The 13985-nt window shown below is 48.9% G+C and overlaps 1 protein-coding gene across 3 annotated transcripts in view; it reads left to right on the top strand.

Moving 5' to 3' along the window:
- Positions 1 to 13985, top strand: part of SBNO2 (strawberry notch homolog 2) — a 102331-nt gene that overhangs the window by 40758 nt on the left and 47588 nt on the right. For 2 of the 3 annotated variants that reach the window (XM_083594366.1, XM_083594367.1), the window contains one exon: positions 13116 to 13274. In XM_083594366.1, coding sequence (XP_083450492.1) covers positions 13116 to 13274 — 159 coding nt within the window. Of the gene's footprint in view, positions 1 to 1395; positions 1763 to 13115; positions 13275 to 13985 lie in introns of those variants that run through there. The other variant, XM_083594368.1, reaches the window with a different exon arrangement.

Genomic DNA, 13985 nt, shown 5'->3' with positions numbered 1-13985 from the left:
CTCTTCTTATGAGGTGGCCAAAGTATTGGAGCCTCAGCTTCAGGATCTGTCCTTCCAGTGAGCACTCAGGGCTGATTTCCTTCCGAATGGAGAGGTTTGCTTTTCTTGCAGTCCATGGGACTCTCAAGAGTCTCCTCCAGCATCAGCCTTCTTGATGGTCCAGCTCTCACTTCCATACATCACTACTGGGAAAACCAGAGGTGGCCCTTATACAGAGTCAAATCGTTGCTCCATCTAGCCTATGGCGGTTTGCAGTGGCTCTCCAGGATTTAAGGCAGGGAATTGTTCGGTCGACAACCTGGCATCGGGAGATCTCCACGTGGTCACAATTCAAAAAAGCACACTTGGGGGATTTCTAGACCTGCAGATGCCACCAGGGACGGACCCTGGCTCCTTCTGCATGCCAAGCAGGCCCTCGGCCCCACAGGTGTAGCACCAGGAAGCTGGCACGCGACAGGGAACAACCAGAACATTCGGCGCTTAACAGTTGCTGTTTTGTTTTCTTCTTAAACCCGTGCCTCTTCTAATTGCAAGCCGAGGGCAGCTTCTGACCTGTGCAAACAGTTTGCCCCGATCCTTCTCGTGACATCCCCTTCTCTTGCAAGAGTACAAAAGCGTAGGTGTTCGTCATGTGTAATTTTTTATTTTAAACAATCAACCCACCATACTTCCAGAAATTGCTTCTTGCATGTTCATGATTCATTCTGGCTCGCGTCCGTTCAAAATTACCACTTCCACAGGCCGCATGAACCAGTAGCGTGACACTTTTTTAAAAAAACCTTTCTAAAGAACTATTTTCTGGCGCGTATTGGGCATGGGGCTTTTTGCAGGCTCCGTTATGGCTTTTTTTTGGGGGGGGGGGGAGAAACAGCAGCAAGGAACAGTTCCTGTTAGGTTCCCAGAGGTTGTGGCAAAAGTTGTTGTTTACTATTATTATTAATAAGAACAACAGAAAGATGCCACCCTGAGAGCAGCTGTTTGGGTCTGGAACGGAAGCTTCGAAAGTTCCCTTTTTAAGCCAGCCTTTGCAGGCAACACCCCAGGGGCCCGTCTTCTAAATTTAGCCTTTATTTGGTTTGCTCTTTTCCCAGGGGGTGGGGGTGGTTGTTGGCGGGGAGGGGAAACACAACTTTTAAAACCTTAAAACTTAACACGGGCCTGAGCCGGGTTGGGTTTGGAGCGCCGGGAAGAGAAGCCAGCTTCGCTTTTGGGCCCCCGAACCCAAACCCCCTTTCTGTATCCTTTTGTTTACAGTGGCTCTGTGGTTTAAATTACACGACATACAGTAATTCTGCTGTCATTGCCAGTAATTTCACTGACTTACCAGGCAGGCTTCATTTCCTGAAAGTCAGCCGGGCTGGACTTAGAGGAAGACTGCACCCTCCTCTTCGTGACTAAACCAATCCGATCGCAGTGGGGGGGGTGGGCTGGGGTGGAGGGAAGAGACCGGGTTTTTCTGCCAGGCTGCCTTCATCAGACAAGCCTCTTCTTCCTCCTCCTCCTCCTCCTCTTCTTCTTTTTCGTGCGCTCCCTTTCTGTAATTCCGTGCCAATTCTTTAGACAATTTAAAAACAAAAAAAACAACCTTCCAATGCTCCTCTCCTGACAAGCCCGCTGTCATGAGGCAAGACTCGTCGCCCTTGGGTGCCGAGAAAGTCCGTTTCTCCACTTTGCCAGGGACCATCTCGCCTCGCCTCGCCTTCCATGCCGGCTTAATATGTCCCAGATGCAGTTCTGGCTCAAGTTTGCGTCGCTCTTCAAGGTAACTTTCTGAAAAACCTTTTTTTTAAAAAAAAGTGCGTTGACGTTTTTACAAACATACACACCTTTTTGTGTTTGCATTGGGAGCCCCACTTTGGATTCTTGCCATTTCAGAGTCGCGGGCGCTTTGAACTTTGTGTTGTCTTAAATTTCAGGTGTTTCCCTCCCCCCTTCCAGTGTGCTTTGCTTGTTGGGGGGGGGGGCAGGAGGGAATCTGCCAAACAGCGGCAATTGATCAGATGGTTGCAAAGTCCACAAAACTTTTTATGGAAAGATTGGTGGTGGGCTCTCTCTCTCTCTGTGTGTATATGTGTTTGTTCTGTGCCACAGCAGCATTCGAGGAAGCAAGAACGGGATATTTTACGGAGAAAAACCCCGTTGTCAGGGTGAGGTTTGGAGAGACAGTCGGGAAGGGGGGGGCTTCTGTAGCGGGCAAAAGTGCACAGGGGTAGGTCTGCGCAGCTTTGACAACCGGATCTCCAAAGACCCTGTGCTTTGAGAAAAAGTTTTTCAGCCCGGAGAGGGGAGCAGCTGCCAGCCTCAGATGTTTTTCGCTCCGCAGGTATTTCCCTGCCTTCCGACATCCAGCCGCCAAGAGCCCGACTTGCACAATTACAATGCAACCCCCCCCAACCGCTTGATTTCTCTCGACTTGCAAGACTTTAGAGCCTTAATTTTCAGGGATCTTGGCAACGGATACAGCTGGGAAACAGGGGCAGGGTTAATACAAAGTTAAGGGGACCTGGAAAAGAAAAACCTCTTGATTTGGCTGTTCAGTCATCTTCCAAGAGTCTGCAACCTGTCTTTTATCTGGAGCGTGTGTGTGTGTGTGTGTGTGTGTGTGTGTGTGTGTGTGTGTGTTTTAAACCGGTCTCCTAACATTGGGTTCTGCCTCCTTGCTGTAATTTATTTCTCAATTAAGTTTGCTTCCTGCTATTCCTCCCGTTTCTGGGAAGCGCCGTTTGTGAGGATTTCCCCCCAGCCTATTATTATTATTATTATTATTATTATTATATTATCAGCCTTGTGAGATTTGGTAGCCTTGCTGGTTGTACGTGTTTTGATCCGGGGTTCCCGGGTCCTGCAAGCAAGATACGAAATGTAGAGAGCCCTGTTAAAACCTAACACAGCCTTTCTCAAACCCAGGCCCCTGCTGGACTACAACTCCCATCCCTCACAGCTACAAGGACCAGTCGGGGGTGATGGGAGTTGTAGTCCAACAGCATCTGGCGACCCAGGTTGGAGAGAGGCTACTAATAGTTTGGATCCAGACCCTGGTGTGCTTAGAGTAGACCTTTTGTAACTAATGGGGCTTAGGTTACTTGGGAACTAACGGAAGTTCTGTTGATTTCATTGCGCCTGCTCCACACATGGCAAAGACCAGGTCCAGCCTAATAATGCCTTTCGCACTTTGAAAGTGCTGGACTAGGATAGCGGCCAGTGGTCAGGAGTCCAGGTTGGGCCATTGGCCTGATCCAGCAGGCTCTTCTGGTGGGTTCGAATCCTGCGGTCATTGCTTCCTCTTCGCCTGACTCAGAGGGCAGTTGGAAGGGTGAAGTGGTTTGTGTCCCTTAGGAAAGTTTGCGGTGAGGCTGAGAGTATTCCCGCCAGTGAGATGCAAATCTCGACGAAATCAAGGAAAGAAGTCTGTTTCGATTAGTTATTACCAAACTTTTTTCCTTATCCTGTTAGCTGCCCAACACAGCTTGACTGGAAGTGAACAAAATCTAATTGGGACAAACTAGGGCTTAAAATTAGATTCACTTCTTAGTGGTAGTGCGAGTGATTCAGGTTTTGAAAATACACCAGTCTCCGCAGGCAGCAAATGAGGTGTTCTGTGTGACCCAGAGGCTGCCGTAGCCCCACACATCCCAGAACGGCAGCTTCCCCTGTTTCGGCTTTCTCTAGGCTGGTTGTGTGTGAAGTTCCTGGTCTTTCCCCCCACAACGTAGCGCAGTTATGGAATGCTGTATTTTGAATGTGGACACAGGCAGGACCAGGAGGAAACGTACTTACAGTGTACTAAATGTACTAAAGTGGTGCTTCAGGTTAAGAACAGTTCCAGGTTAAGAACGGACCTCCGGAACAAATTAAGTTCTTAACCCGAGGTACCGCTGTATACTTAATAAGCCTGCCTCTCATCTCCACGATGTGGCATGGCCGCAGTCGATCAACGCTCTGCAGAAAGTAGTTCCACATTTCCTGCAATAAAGTCCTCATTCGTGCAGCGGATATCTAAACCGAGGATCTCGCTTGCAAAGGATGCTGCCAACTTGAAAGGCTTTAAAAGGAGGATTAGGCATATTCATGGAGGGAGGGGGAGGCTGTCAATAGCTGCTAACCCTCACAGTTGTGCTCTCTGCCTAGCGGCAGTAAATTCTTCTGAATCCCCAGTTGCTAGAAACCGCAGGAGGCGAGAGTTGAGAGTTGCTCTTGTTCTCCAATCATAGAACTATAGAGTTGGAAGGGACACCCAGGGCTCATCCATTCCAACCCTCTGCAATGCAGGAATCTCGGCTAAAGCATCCCTGGCAGATGGCCACCCAACTTCTGCTTAGAAACCTCCGAGGAAGGAGAGTCCATCACCTCTTGTGGGAGTCTGTTCCACTGCCGAACAGCTCTTACTGTCAGAATTTTTTTTCTGAATGTTGAGCCGGAATCTCCTTCCTTGTAACTTGAAGCCATTGCTTTGAGCCCAACCCTCCAGAGCAGGAGAAAACAAGCTTAATCCCTCTTCCATGTGACAGCCCTTCAGATATTTGAAGATGGCTGTCGTGTCTCCTCTCAGTCTCCTCTTTCCCAGGCTAAACATACCCAACGCCTTCAAATATTCCTCATCAGGCTTGGTTTCCAGACCCTTGATCATCTCGGTCACCCTCCTCTGCCCACCTTGCAGCTTGTCAACATCCTTCATAAACTGTGACGCCCAGAATTGGACGCAGTATTCCAGGTGTGGTCTGACCAAGGCAGAATAGAGCGGGACTATGACTTCCCTTGATCTGGACACCAGACTTCTGTTGACGCAGCCTAGAATAGTGTTACCTCCTTTTTTTGCTGCTGCTGCATCACACTGTTGGCTCATGTTAAGCTTGCGGTCCACCAAGACCCCTAGATCCTTTTCACATGTACTACTTGCGGGGGGGGGGGGCGCTGCCCCGATCCAGCATGCCCTTCTTCGGTTGCGTTCTTCAGTTTGCTTTTGGTGGAGATGTGGCAGGAGAATGCGTTGGGCTGAAAACTCCGCTCAATCCCTGCCCGTGCGTCTTTCCCCCCATCTCACACTGGAGAGCCAGTGTGGTGTAGTGGTTAAGAGTGGTAGTCTCGTAATCTGGTGAACCGGGTTCGCGTCTCCGCTCCTCCGCATGCAGCTGCTGGGTGACCTTGGGCCAGTCACACTTCTCTGAAGTCTCTCAGCCCCACTCACCTCACAGAGTGTTTGCTGTGGGGGAGGAAGGGAAAGGAGAATGTGAGCCGCTTTGAGACTCCTTCGGGTAGTGATAAAGCAGGATATCAAATCCAAACTCTTCTTCAACGGTCATTGCGAACTTTGGTCCACTGCAGCAAAGCCTCTCCTCCTTCTCAGCCTCCGCTTTTCCCCGCAGTCTCTCCGTTGCTCAAGGTGCAGAATATCAGGGCATTATTGCCTTGCGTGGAAAGCACAACAGGGAAGGTTTTTAACAACTGCTGCTGCCTGACCCCGCCACCTGAATCCTCTTCTGAAAGGTTAGGTTGCAGGTGTTTGGACGTCCAGCGGCCAGCAGGCTCAGTGGTCAAGGACGTTGGTAGCTGGACTCCCAGTCTTCAGAAACTCAGATATATATGTTAACCACCCGATGGCATCTTAAACCTAAGTTACAGTCGCCACCATGGAATGGCTAGACGCCTCTCTCTCTCATTTTTATTACATTGTCTGTTTTACAATTTAGAATACTTATTTAAACATCCTTAAAATATCACTGACTTCCCTTCTTCTCTTTCCATGGTTCATTTTGCATATCATAAATCCCTGCATATTTTACATAAACTAAACCATTCAGTATTCCATTATTGCAGCCGTCAAAACTTAATTTACACTGCTGAATTTATCTTAATGCTGGCAACGTTTTCAAGTGTACACAATTCCCCCCCCCATACATTCAATAAACATTTCCAATCTTCTCTAAACATATGTTCTTCTTGTTCTCTTATTGTATGTGCTAAGTCTGCAAGCTGCGCGTATTCCATCAGCTTAAGTTGCCATCCTTCTTTGGTTGGGGACATTTTGCTTTCCCCCTATTTATTTACCTACTTAATTCATAGAATCATAGAATCATAGAGTTGGAAGAGACCACAAGGGCCATCGAGTCCAAGCCCCTGCCAAGCAGGAAACACCATCAGAGCACTCCTGACATATGGTTGTCAAGCCTCTGCTTAAAGACCTCCAAAGAAGGAGACTCCACCACACTCCTTGGCAGCAAATTCCACTGTCAAACAGCTCTTACTGTCAGGAAGTTCTTCCTAATGTTTAGGTGGAATCTTCTTTCTTGTAGTTTGGATCCATTGCTCCGTGTCCGCTTCTCTGGAGCAGCAGAAAACAACCTTTCTCCCTCCTCTATGTGACATCCTTTTATATATTTGAACATGGCTATCATATCACCCCTTAACCTCCTCTTCTCCAGGCTAAACATGCCCAGCTCCCTTAGCCGTTCCTCATAAGGCATCGTTTCCAGGCCTTTGACCATTTTGGTTGCCCTCCTCTGGACACGTTCCAGTTTGTCAGTGTCCTTCTTGAACTGTGGTGCCCAGAACTGGACACAGTACTCCAGGTGAGGTCTGACCAGGGCAGAGCTGCCCCATAGCAGAAGTGCTCTAGGAAGCCAGTGGGGTGTAGTGGTTAGAGTGTTAGACAATGACCTGGGGGATCAGGGTTCGAACCTCCACTCCGTCAGGAATCTCACGGGGTGACCTTGCCTGCCTTGATCTACGTCAGGCTTCCTCGACCCTCCAGATGTTTTGAGACTACAATTCCCATCATCCCTGACAAGTGGTCCTGCTAGCTAGGGATCATGGGAGTTGTATGCCAAAAACATCGGGAGGGCCGAGGTCGAGGAAGCCTGATCTACGTCCTATACCCTGTCTAAAAATGCTGGCTCTTTGGGAGCTTTTTTAATTGGGTTTCTGGTTTTGTTTTGATTTTATGCGTTTTGTATTTTATGTGAACCACCCTGAGACCTTTGGGTATAGGGTGGTATAGAAATAATAATAATAATAATAATAATAATAATAATAATAATAATAATAATAATAATAATTGCTTCTCCCACCCCGGCCCAACTCCCTGCAGATCATTCTCGCCGCAGTTTGGTCCACCTAAGCCCAGAGTGGCTGTAGCAGAATGGAATAGCCCCTGTTTCCCCGAGTCTGAATGTCCGTCATCTCCAGACGGAGCAGAGGAAGAAAGACCACAGAGAGCTCTCTGCCGGTCTGTGTAGACCAGCAGTCTTTAAACTGGGGAGGGGGTGGTGGTCCCCAGGTGTGGGCAAGACTACAAGTCCCATCATCCACATCCAGCTTCACCTAGGATGATGGGCTTCGTATTCCGCCCGCTTCTGGAGACCCTTCAGGTTGGAGAACGCTGGTGAGCAGGACAGATCCAGCGGTCTGACTCGGTGTAAAGCGACTTGCGGTTCAGATCGGCTCTTTTATGGCCCACGGGGGCTAGAACATTGCTTTGCTTCTGGGCGAAGGCTGGACGCCCACGATAGCTTGCCAGCTTCCTGTGTTTCATCTCCCACCTGTTAGGCTGCTCCTGAAACATTCCTACAAGCACTCAGTGAGGCTACTCGAGGGTAAGCAGGGTAGATCCGACATCCCAGAGCCAGGCCAGTTGGACAGGAATACCCGGTAAAATGGGTGTGTTCGGGAATGAGTGGGTTTTTTTTTTTATTATTGTTCCTCTTCTGATTTTCCACATTCCTAGGGTGGTTTTTTATCTTACGAAACGATGCCTTCTGATTCCTTTGTACCTGGGCAAAGTCCCTTGTTTTTTAACCTCCTGTTCCTGGGGACTTGCCCAGACAACAACGGCCTGTGTGTGTGTTGTGTGTGTGTGTGTGTGTGTGTGTGTGTGTGTGTGTGTGAGAGAGAGAGAGAGAGAGAGAGATCTAGCACAACACAAGTAGAAGGGTGGTGATCCGGAAGCTTGCGATAACACGCCAAGCAATTTATATATATACCCTGCCTTTCAGGACTCTGGGCGGCTTGCACAGATTAAAACGATGCAGGCAAAATACCCGAAGCTAAAAACGGATGGAAGGCAATGGTTAAAAAAAGCAAATTAAGCTCTTAACTAGAATTAAAACAATTTAAATAAACCCAACTACATTAAAATGCAGATAATAAAAACACCTTCTTTCCTGAAGAAGGGAAAAAGCAGTAGTCTTGTTGGAATAGAACAAGAAGGGGCAGCAAGGAAGGAGCCAGTTTCTCTTCTCTACGAAGGCAATTCCAGAGTTCAGATAGGCAAACTCACTTGTCAGTCTTGTGGGGAAACCCATTATCAGGCATCTCAACCTGCCCAAACCTCTAAGTTTCCACTAAAGGCACCGAGGGTTCTGTCCCACCTTACAAGGTGGCGCTGTGGTCTGAATCACTGAACCTCTTGGGCTTGCTGATCAGAAGGTCAGCGGTTCGAATCCCCACAATGGAGTGAGCTCCCGTTGCTCCATCCCAGCTCCTGCCAGCCTAGCAGTTTGAAAGCACACCAGCGCGAGTAGATAAATAGGTACTGCTGTGGCGGGAAAGGTAAACAGCATTTCCGTGTGCTTTGGTTTCCGTCACAGTGTCCCGTTGCACCAGAAGTGGTTTTGCCTGCTGGCCACATGGCCCTTTAAGCCATGGGTAGGCAAACTAAGGCCCGGGCGCTGGATCCGGCCCAGTCGCCATCTCAATCCAGCCTGTGGACAGTCCAGGAATCAGTGTGTTTTTACATGAGTAGAATGTGTGCTTTTATTTAAAATGCATCTCTGGGTTATTTGTGGGGTATAGGAATTCATTTTGTTTTGTTTTTCTAAATACTGTAGTAGTAGTAGTAATAGTAGTTGTAGTAGTGATGATGATGATGATTAATTTATACCCCGCCCATCTGGCTGGGTCTCCCCAGCCACCCTGGGCGGCTCCCAACAGAATAAAAAAGTGATAAAACATCAAACATTAATAACTTCCCTAAACCGGGCTGCCTTCAGATGTCTTCTAAAAGTCAGGTAGTTATTTATTTCCTTGACATCTGATGGGAGGGCGTTCTGCAGGGTGGGTGCCACTACCGAGAAGGCCCTTGTCTGGGAATCGGGCAGGAACTGGCACCTGGGCGGATTTTTGCTGAATCGGCAAAATGTTTGGTAAAACTCAGATGTATGTCAAGTAGGGCGATTGAAAAAAATAATCAAAGAAAAGCGCCGCCCCCCCCCCCATTTATTTGGGTGGGTGGAAGAGATATCCCCCCCCCAAAAAAAACCTTAACAACTTTGATCTATTTATCACTTTTGGGAATACGGCAACGCGAGGAATTCCTGCGGCAATACAACCAGTGGCACATTTTGGAAAGCTCAGCAGGGTCCGGGATGGTTCCTGATTGGACGGGGGACCTCATGCTGAGATTTCCTGCACTGCAGGGGGTTGGACTAGATGGCCCTCGGGGGGCCCTCCCAAGTCCCAGAAAGAAGCAGGATGTGGCTGGGCTTCAGTGGTGGATCCTGCGCTTTGTAGGCTGAAGTCTGGCAGGTTCATTCGCAAGCACCTTCCGTCAAAGAAGTTCTCTGTTGTGATGCGTGAAGGTCTCTGGATTGGTATTTTGAAAGAGAGGGGTGTGCATGTGTAATTCGGAAAGCTGCTCCTTCTCTCTCTCTCTCTCTCTCCCTCTCCCTCCCTCCCTGTGTGTGTGTGTCTTGGAAGGGTTGTCGCTGCTGGCTTTTTGCATCTTCATTTCAGGTCTTGTGATTGATGTGGAAATCGTTCAGCTTGGTTGCGTGCTATTCAGTGCTTCCTTTGTTGTTTACGGGTGATTTGGCCACGTTGCCGCTGTGCGCTTTTTCATATTGTCAGCTGCCTTGAGCATGGTTTGAAACTCTGGAAAGGTGGCATGCAAATGAAATCACCGTATTTTTCGTTCTATAAGACGCACCAGACCACAAGACGCACCTAGTTTTTGGAGGAGGGGAAAAAAATAATTCTAAATCTCTGAAGCCAGAACAGCAAGAGGGATCGGTGTGCAGTGAAAGCAGCAATACCTCTCGCTGTTCTGGCTTCTGGGATAGCTGTGCAGCCTGCATGCACTCCATAAGACGCACACGCATTTCCCCTTACTTTTTAGGAGAGAAAAAGTGAGTCTTATAGAGCAAAAAATACGGTACATCTCTCCGTGTGTGTACAAACACACACCAGACTTCAGGCTCGTGAATTCCCTCCCTCTCCCCTTAAATTAAAAAAGGTAAAGGGACCCCTGACCATCAGGTCCAGTCGTGGCCGACTCTGGGGTTGCGGCGCTCATCTCATTTTATTGGCCGAGGGAGCCGGTGTACAGCTTCCGGGTCATGTGGCCAGCAGGACTAAGCCGCTTCTTGTGAATCAGAGCAGCGCACGGAAACGCTGTTTACCTTCCTGCCGGAGCGGTACCTATTTATCTACTTGCACTTTGACGTGCTTTCGATCTGCTAGGTTGGAAGGAGCAGGGATCGAGCAACGGGAGCTCACCCCGTCGCGGGGATTCGAACCACCGACCTTCTAACAGCAAGCCCTAGGCTCTGTGGTTTAACCCACAGCGCCACCCATGTCCCCCACTTAAATTACTAGGTCGCTAAGGTCTTCGATCTGCAGCCTGGAGCAAAACAGGCAGTGTTCAAAATGCCCCTTGTTCTAGGCGCATTTTGCGACAGGGAATTTCATTAGCATGAGCAGTTTCTGAGCTCTGGACGCAGTACCGCTCCTAAGATTTCAGATTAAAACTGCAGATTGGAAGGAAAGGAGGACCTTTTTCCCGTCTCCCCATTTCCGGCTACTCTCTGAAGACTGGAGAAGAATATTGGGGAGCTTGCTGCAGCCAAAAAGTAGCCATGCTTTGGTTTCCAAATGTTTTGGAAGTTGAACGGACTTCTGATTTTTGATGTACCACTGTATAAAGCAGGCATAGGCAAACTCGGCTCTCCAGATATTTTTGGGACTACAACTCCCATCATCCCTAGCTAACAGGACCAGTGGTCAGGGATGATGGGAGCTGTAGTCCCAAAACCTCTGGAGGACCGAGTTTGCCTATGCCTGGTGTAAAGGTTATTCACAAACCCGTAAGTGAACACAGGGAAGCTACCTTATACTGAGTCAGACCGAACTGGCAGTAGCTCTCCAGCCTTGCCTGGAAAGGCCCCCCCCTTCTTAATTTTTTATTTAAAAGATTGATAGTCTTTTAAAACAAAACCTCTGGATTGAGCCTGAGCCGCCGTGTTCTCCTTTAGAAACGACAGCGCAAGATTCATAACGAAAGTTTTTTTGGTGTTTTTTTACAATCAACTTTTATTGAAAGTTTTCCATGTGAGATACAGTAAAAACCACACTGATCTAAGAAAGGGAAACAGAAAGAAAGAGGAGGAAAGGAAGAGAATAAAGAAAAGAAAGAGAAAAGAGGAAAAGGAAATGACAAAGTCCTCTATCAAAACTGAAGTTCTGATTTAAACAGGAGGGGGGCCTTGTTGTTGTTGTTGTTGTTGTTTCGTCGTTTAGTCGTGTCCGCCTCTTCGTGACCCCCTGGACCAGAGCACGCCAGCCACTTCTGTCTTCCACTGCCTCCTGCAGTTTGGTCAAACTCATGCTGGTAGCTTCGAGAACACTGTCCCACCATCTCGTCCTCTGTCATCCCCTTCTCCTTGCGCTCTCCATCTTTCCCAGCATCAGGGTCTTTTCCAGGGAGTCTTCTCTTCTCATGAGGTGGCCAAAGTCTTGGAGCCTCAGCTTCAGGATCTGTCCTTTCACTGAGCACTCAGGGCTGATTTCCTTCTGAATGGAGAGGTTTGATCTTCTTGCAGTCCATGGGACTCTCAAGAGTCTCCTCCAGCACCAGAATTCAAAAGCATCCATTCTTCGGCCATCAGCCTTCTTTATGGTCCAACTTTCACTTCCATACATCACTACTGGGAAAACCATAGCTTTTTATAAGGTGGCCCTTATACAGAGTTAAATTGTTGGGTCCATCTAGCCTATGCTGGTTTGCAGTGGCTCTCCAAGATTTAAGGCAGGGAATCATTCGGTTGCCAACCTGTTCGGTTGCAATTCAAAAAAGCGCGCTTGGGGGATTTCTAGACCTGCAGATGCCACCGGGGACGGACTCTGGCTCCTTCTGCATGCCAAGCAGGGCCTCTGCCCCACAGGTGTAGCACCAGGAAGCTGGCACGCAGCGAGGAACAACCAGAACATCCGGCGTTTAACTGGCGACACTTCTTTCTTAGTTGCTGTTTTGTTTTCTTTTTAAACCTGTGCCTCTTTTAATAGCAAGCCGAGGGCAGCTTCTGAGCTGTGCAAACAGTTTGCTCCGATCCTTCTCGTGACATCCCCTTCTTTTGCAAATACAGACCCTCCTATGCTCCCATCTAATTCTATCAGCCGGATATTGCTGTTGCTGTTATTTATTAAATTTATATACCACTCTCCATCTGTAGGTCTCAGGGTGGTTCACAACATTTAGGGTGGGGGTATCTGGGTGGCACTGTGGGTTAAACCACAGAGCCTAGGACTTGCCGATCAGAAGGTCAGCAGTTCGAATCCCCGCAATGACGGGGTGAGCTCCCGTTGCTCGGTCCCTGTTCCTGCCATCCTAGCAGTTCGAAAGCACTTCAAAGTGCAAGTAGATAAATAGGTCCCGCTCCGGCGGGAAGGTAAACGGCGTTTCCGTGCGCTGCTCTGGTTCGCCAGAAGCAGCTGAGTCATGCTTGCTGCATTACCCGGAAGCTGTACACCGGCTCCCTCGGCCAATAAAGCGAGATGAGCGCCGCAACCCTAGAGTCGGCCACGACTGGACCTAATGGCCAGGGGTCCCTTTACCTTTATCCTGGAATAATTAGCAGATGATAAGTAAAGAACAATCTCTGAAAACACTATTAACAAAGCAGCGGCCCTACTTGCGAGGTTTTTAAACAGAGGTTGGGTGGCTCTCAAGGAGTCTTGAGTTGCGGTTCATGCATTGCTGGGGGTTGGTCTAGATGAGCTCTGGCAATCCCTCCCAACACTACGAGTAGTCTGTGATTCAGTGTTCTGGTGGGTGCCAGGGTGGCACAGCTGTATTTCACGATCCTCTCTCTCTCTCTCTCTCTCTCTCTCTCTCTCTCTCTCTCCAGGAATCTACGTTCCCCACCGATCTCTCCAGCAACTCCCTCTTCTCCTCCCCGGCCGACTCCCTCTCGGACATCGCCGACGCTCAGGAATTCCTCCCCGCCGACAGCCTCAGCCGCGTGCCGACGATATGGGACATCACCCCGCAGCAGAACCAAATAGAGGTCCGTCCCTGGCCTTCCCACCCCTTGCTCTGTCGCAACGCCTTCCCGTCAACTTCACACAACCTCCTGCGATAATTGGCAGCGGTGCTCCTAACTTCCTTTCCCCCGTTGCCCTGTCTGGTGAAACCAGGCGCTTTCAGACTTGCCCGTACGAGCGGCACCGATGGGTGGGCCAATTAACCAGCCCCCGCTGATAGGAACAAAACCCGCAGCTACCTGCGGGCTTGACGCCGCTGGGCTTTGAAACACACAAAACTTCCCCTGCTTTCCTCTCCAGCTTCCTGTTGGTAATTGTGACTCAGGCTTCCAGTAATGGAAGAGGCTTTTAAAAAAAAGAAAGAGAGAAAGAAAGAAAGAAAGAAAGCCACCCTTTTAAAAAAGGGAAATAATTGCAGTGTGTTTGTCCCTGCCTGATCTTCCCATATTTCACTTCTGCTTCAGGAATGCCTCGCAAACTTCTTTTGTCTCAAAGCCGTTTTATAGCCATTTGGCTTCTGCAAAGTCTAAGGAAAAGGCACTTCGGTCTGGAATCTTTGTAGTTGTTATGGGTGTGTTTGTGTGTCTAGGGAGGGCTTGGGAGATGAAAATTCCCTGGTTGACTTTGATTACCCAAAGCCAAGGGTGAAGGAGCACAGTTAGGTCGCTCACATCCTCGCGGACTAGAAACCAGATACCGTATTTTTCGCTCTCTAAGACGCACCAGACCACAAG

Source organism: Podarcis filfolensis, assembly GCF_964270895.1.
Source record: "Podarcis filfolensis genome assembly, chromosome: 18".
Taxonomy (NCBI): domain Eukaryota; kingdom Metazoa; phylum Chordata; class Lepidosauria; order Squamata; family Lacertidae; genus Podarcis; species Podarcis filfolensis.
The sequence above is the reverse complement of the archived record's forward strand: the minus strand, read 5'-3'. Positions and strand labels throughout refer to the sequence as shown.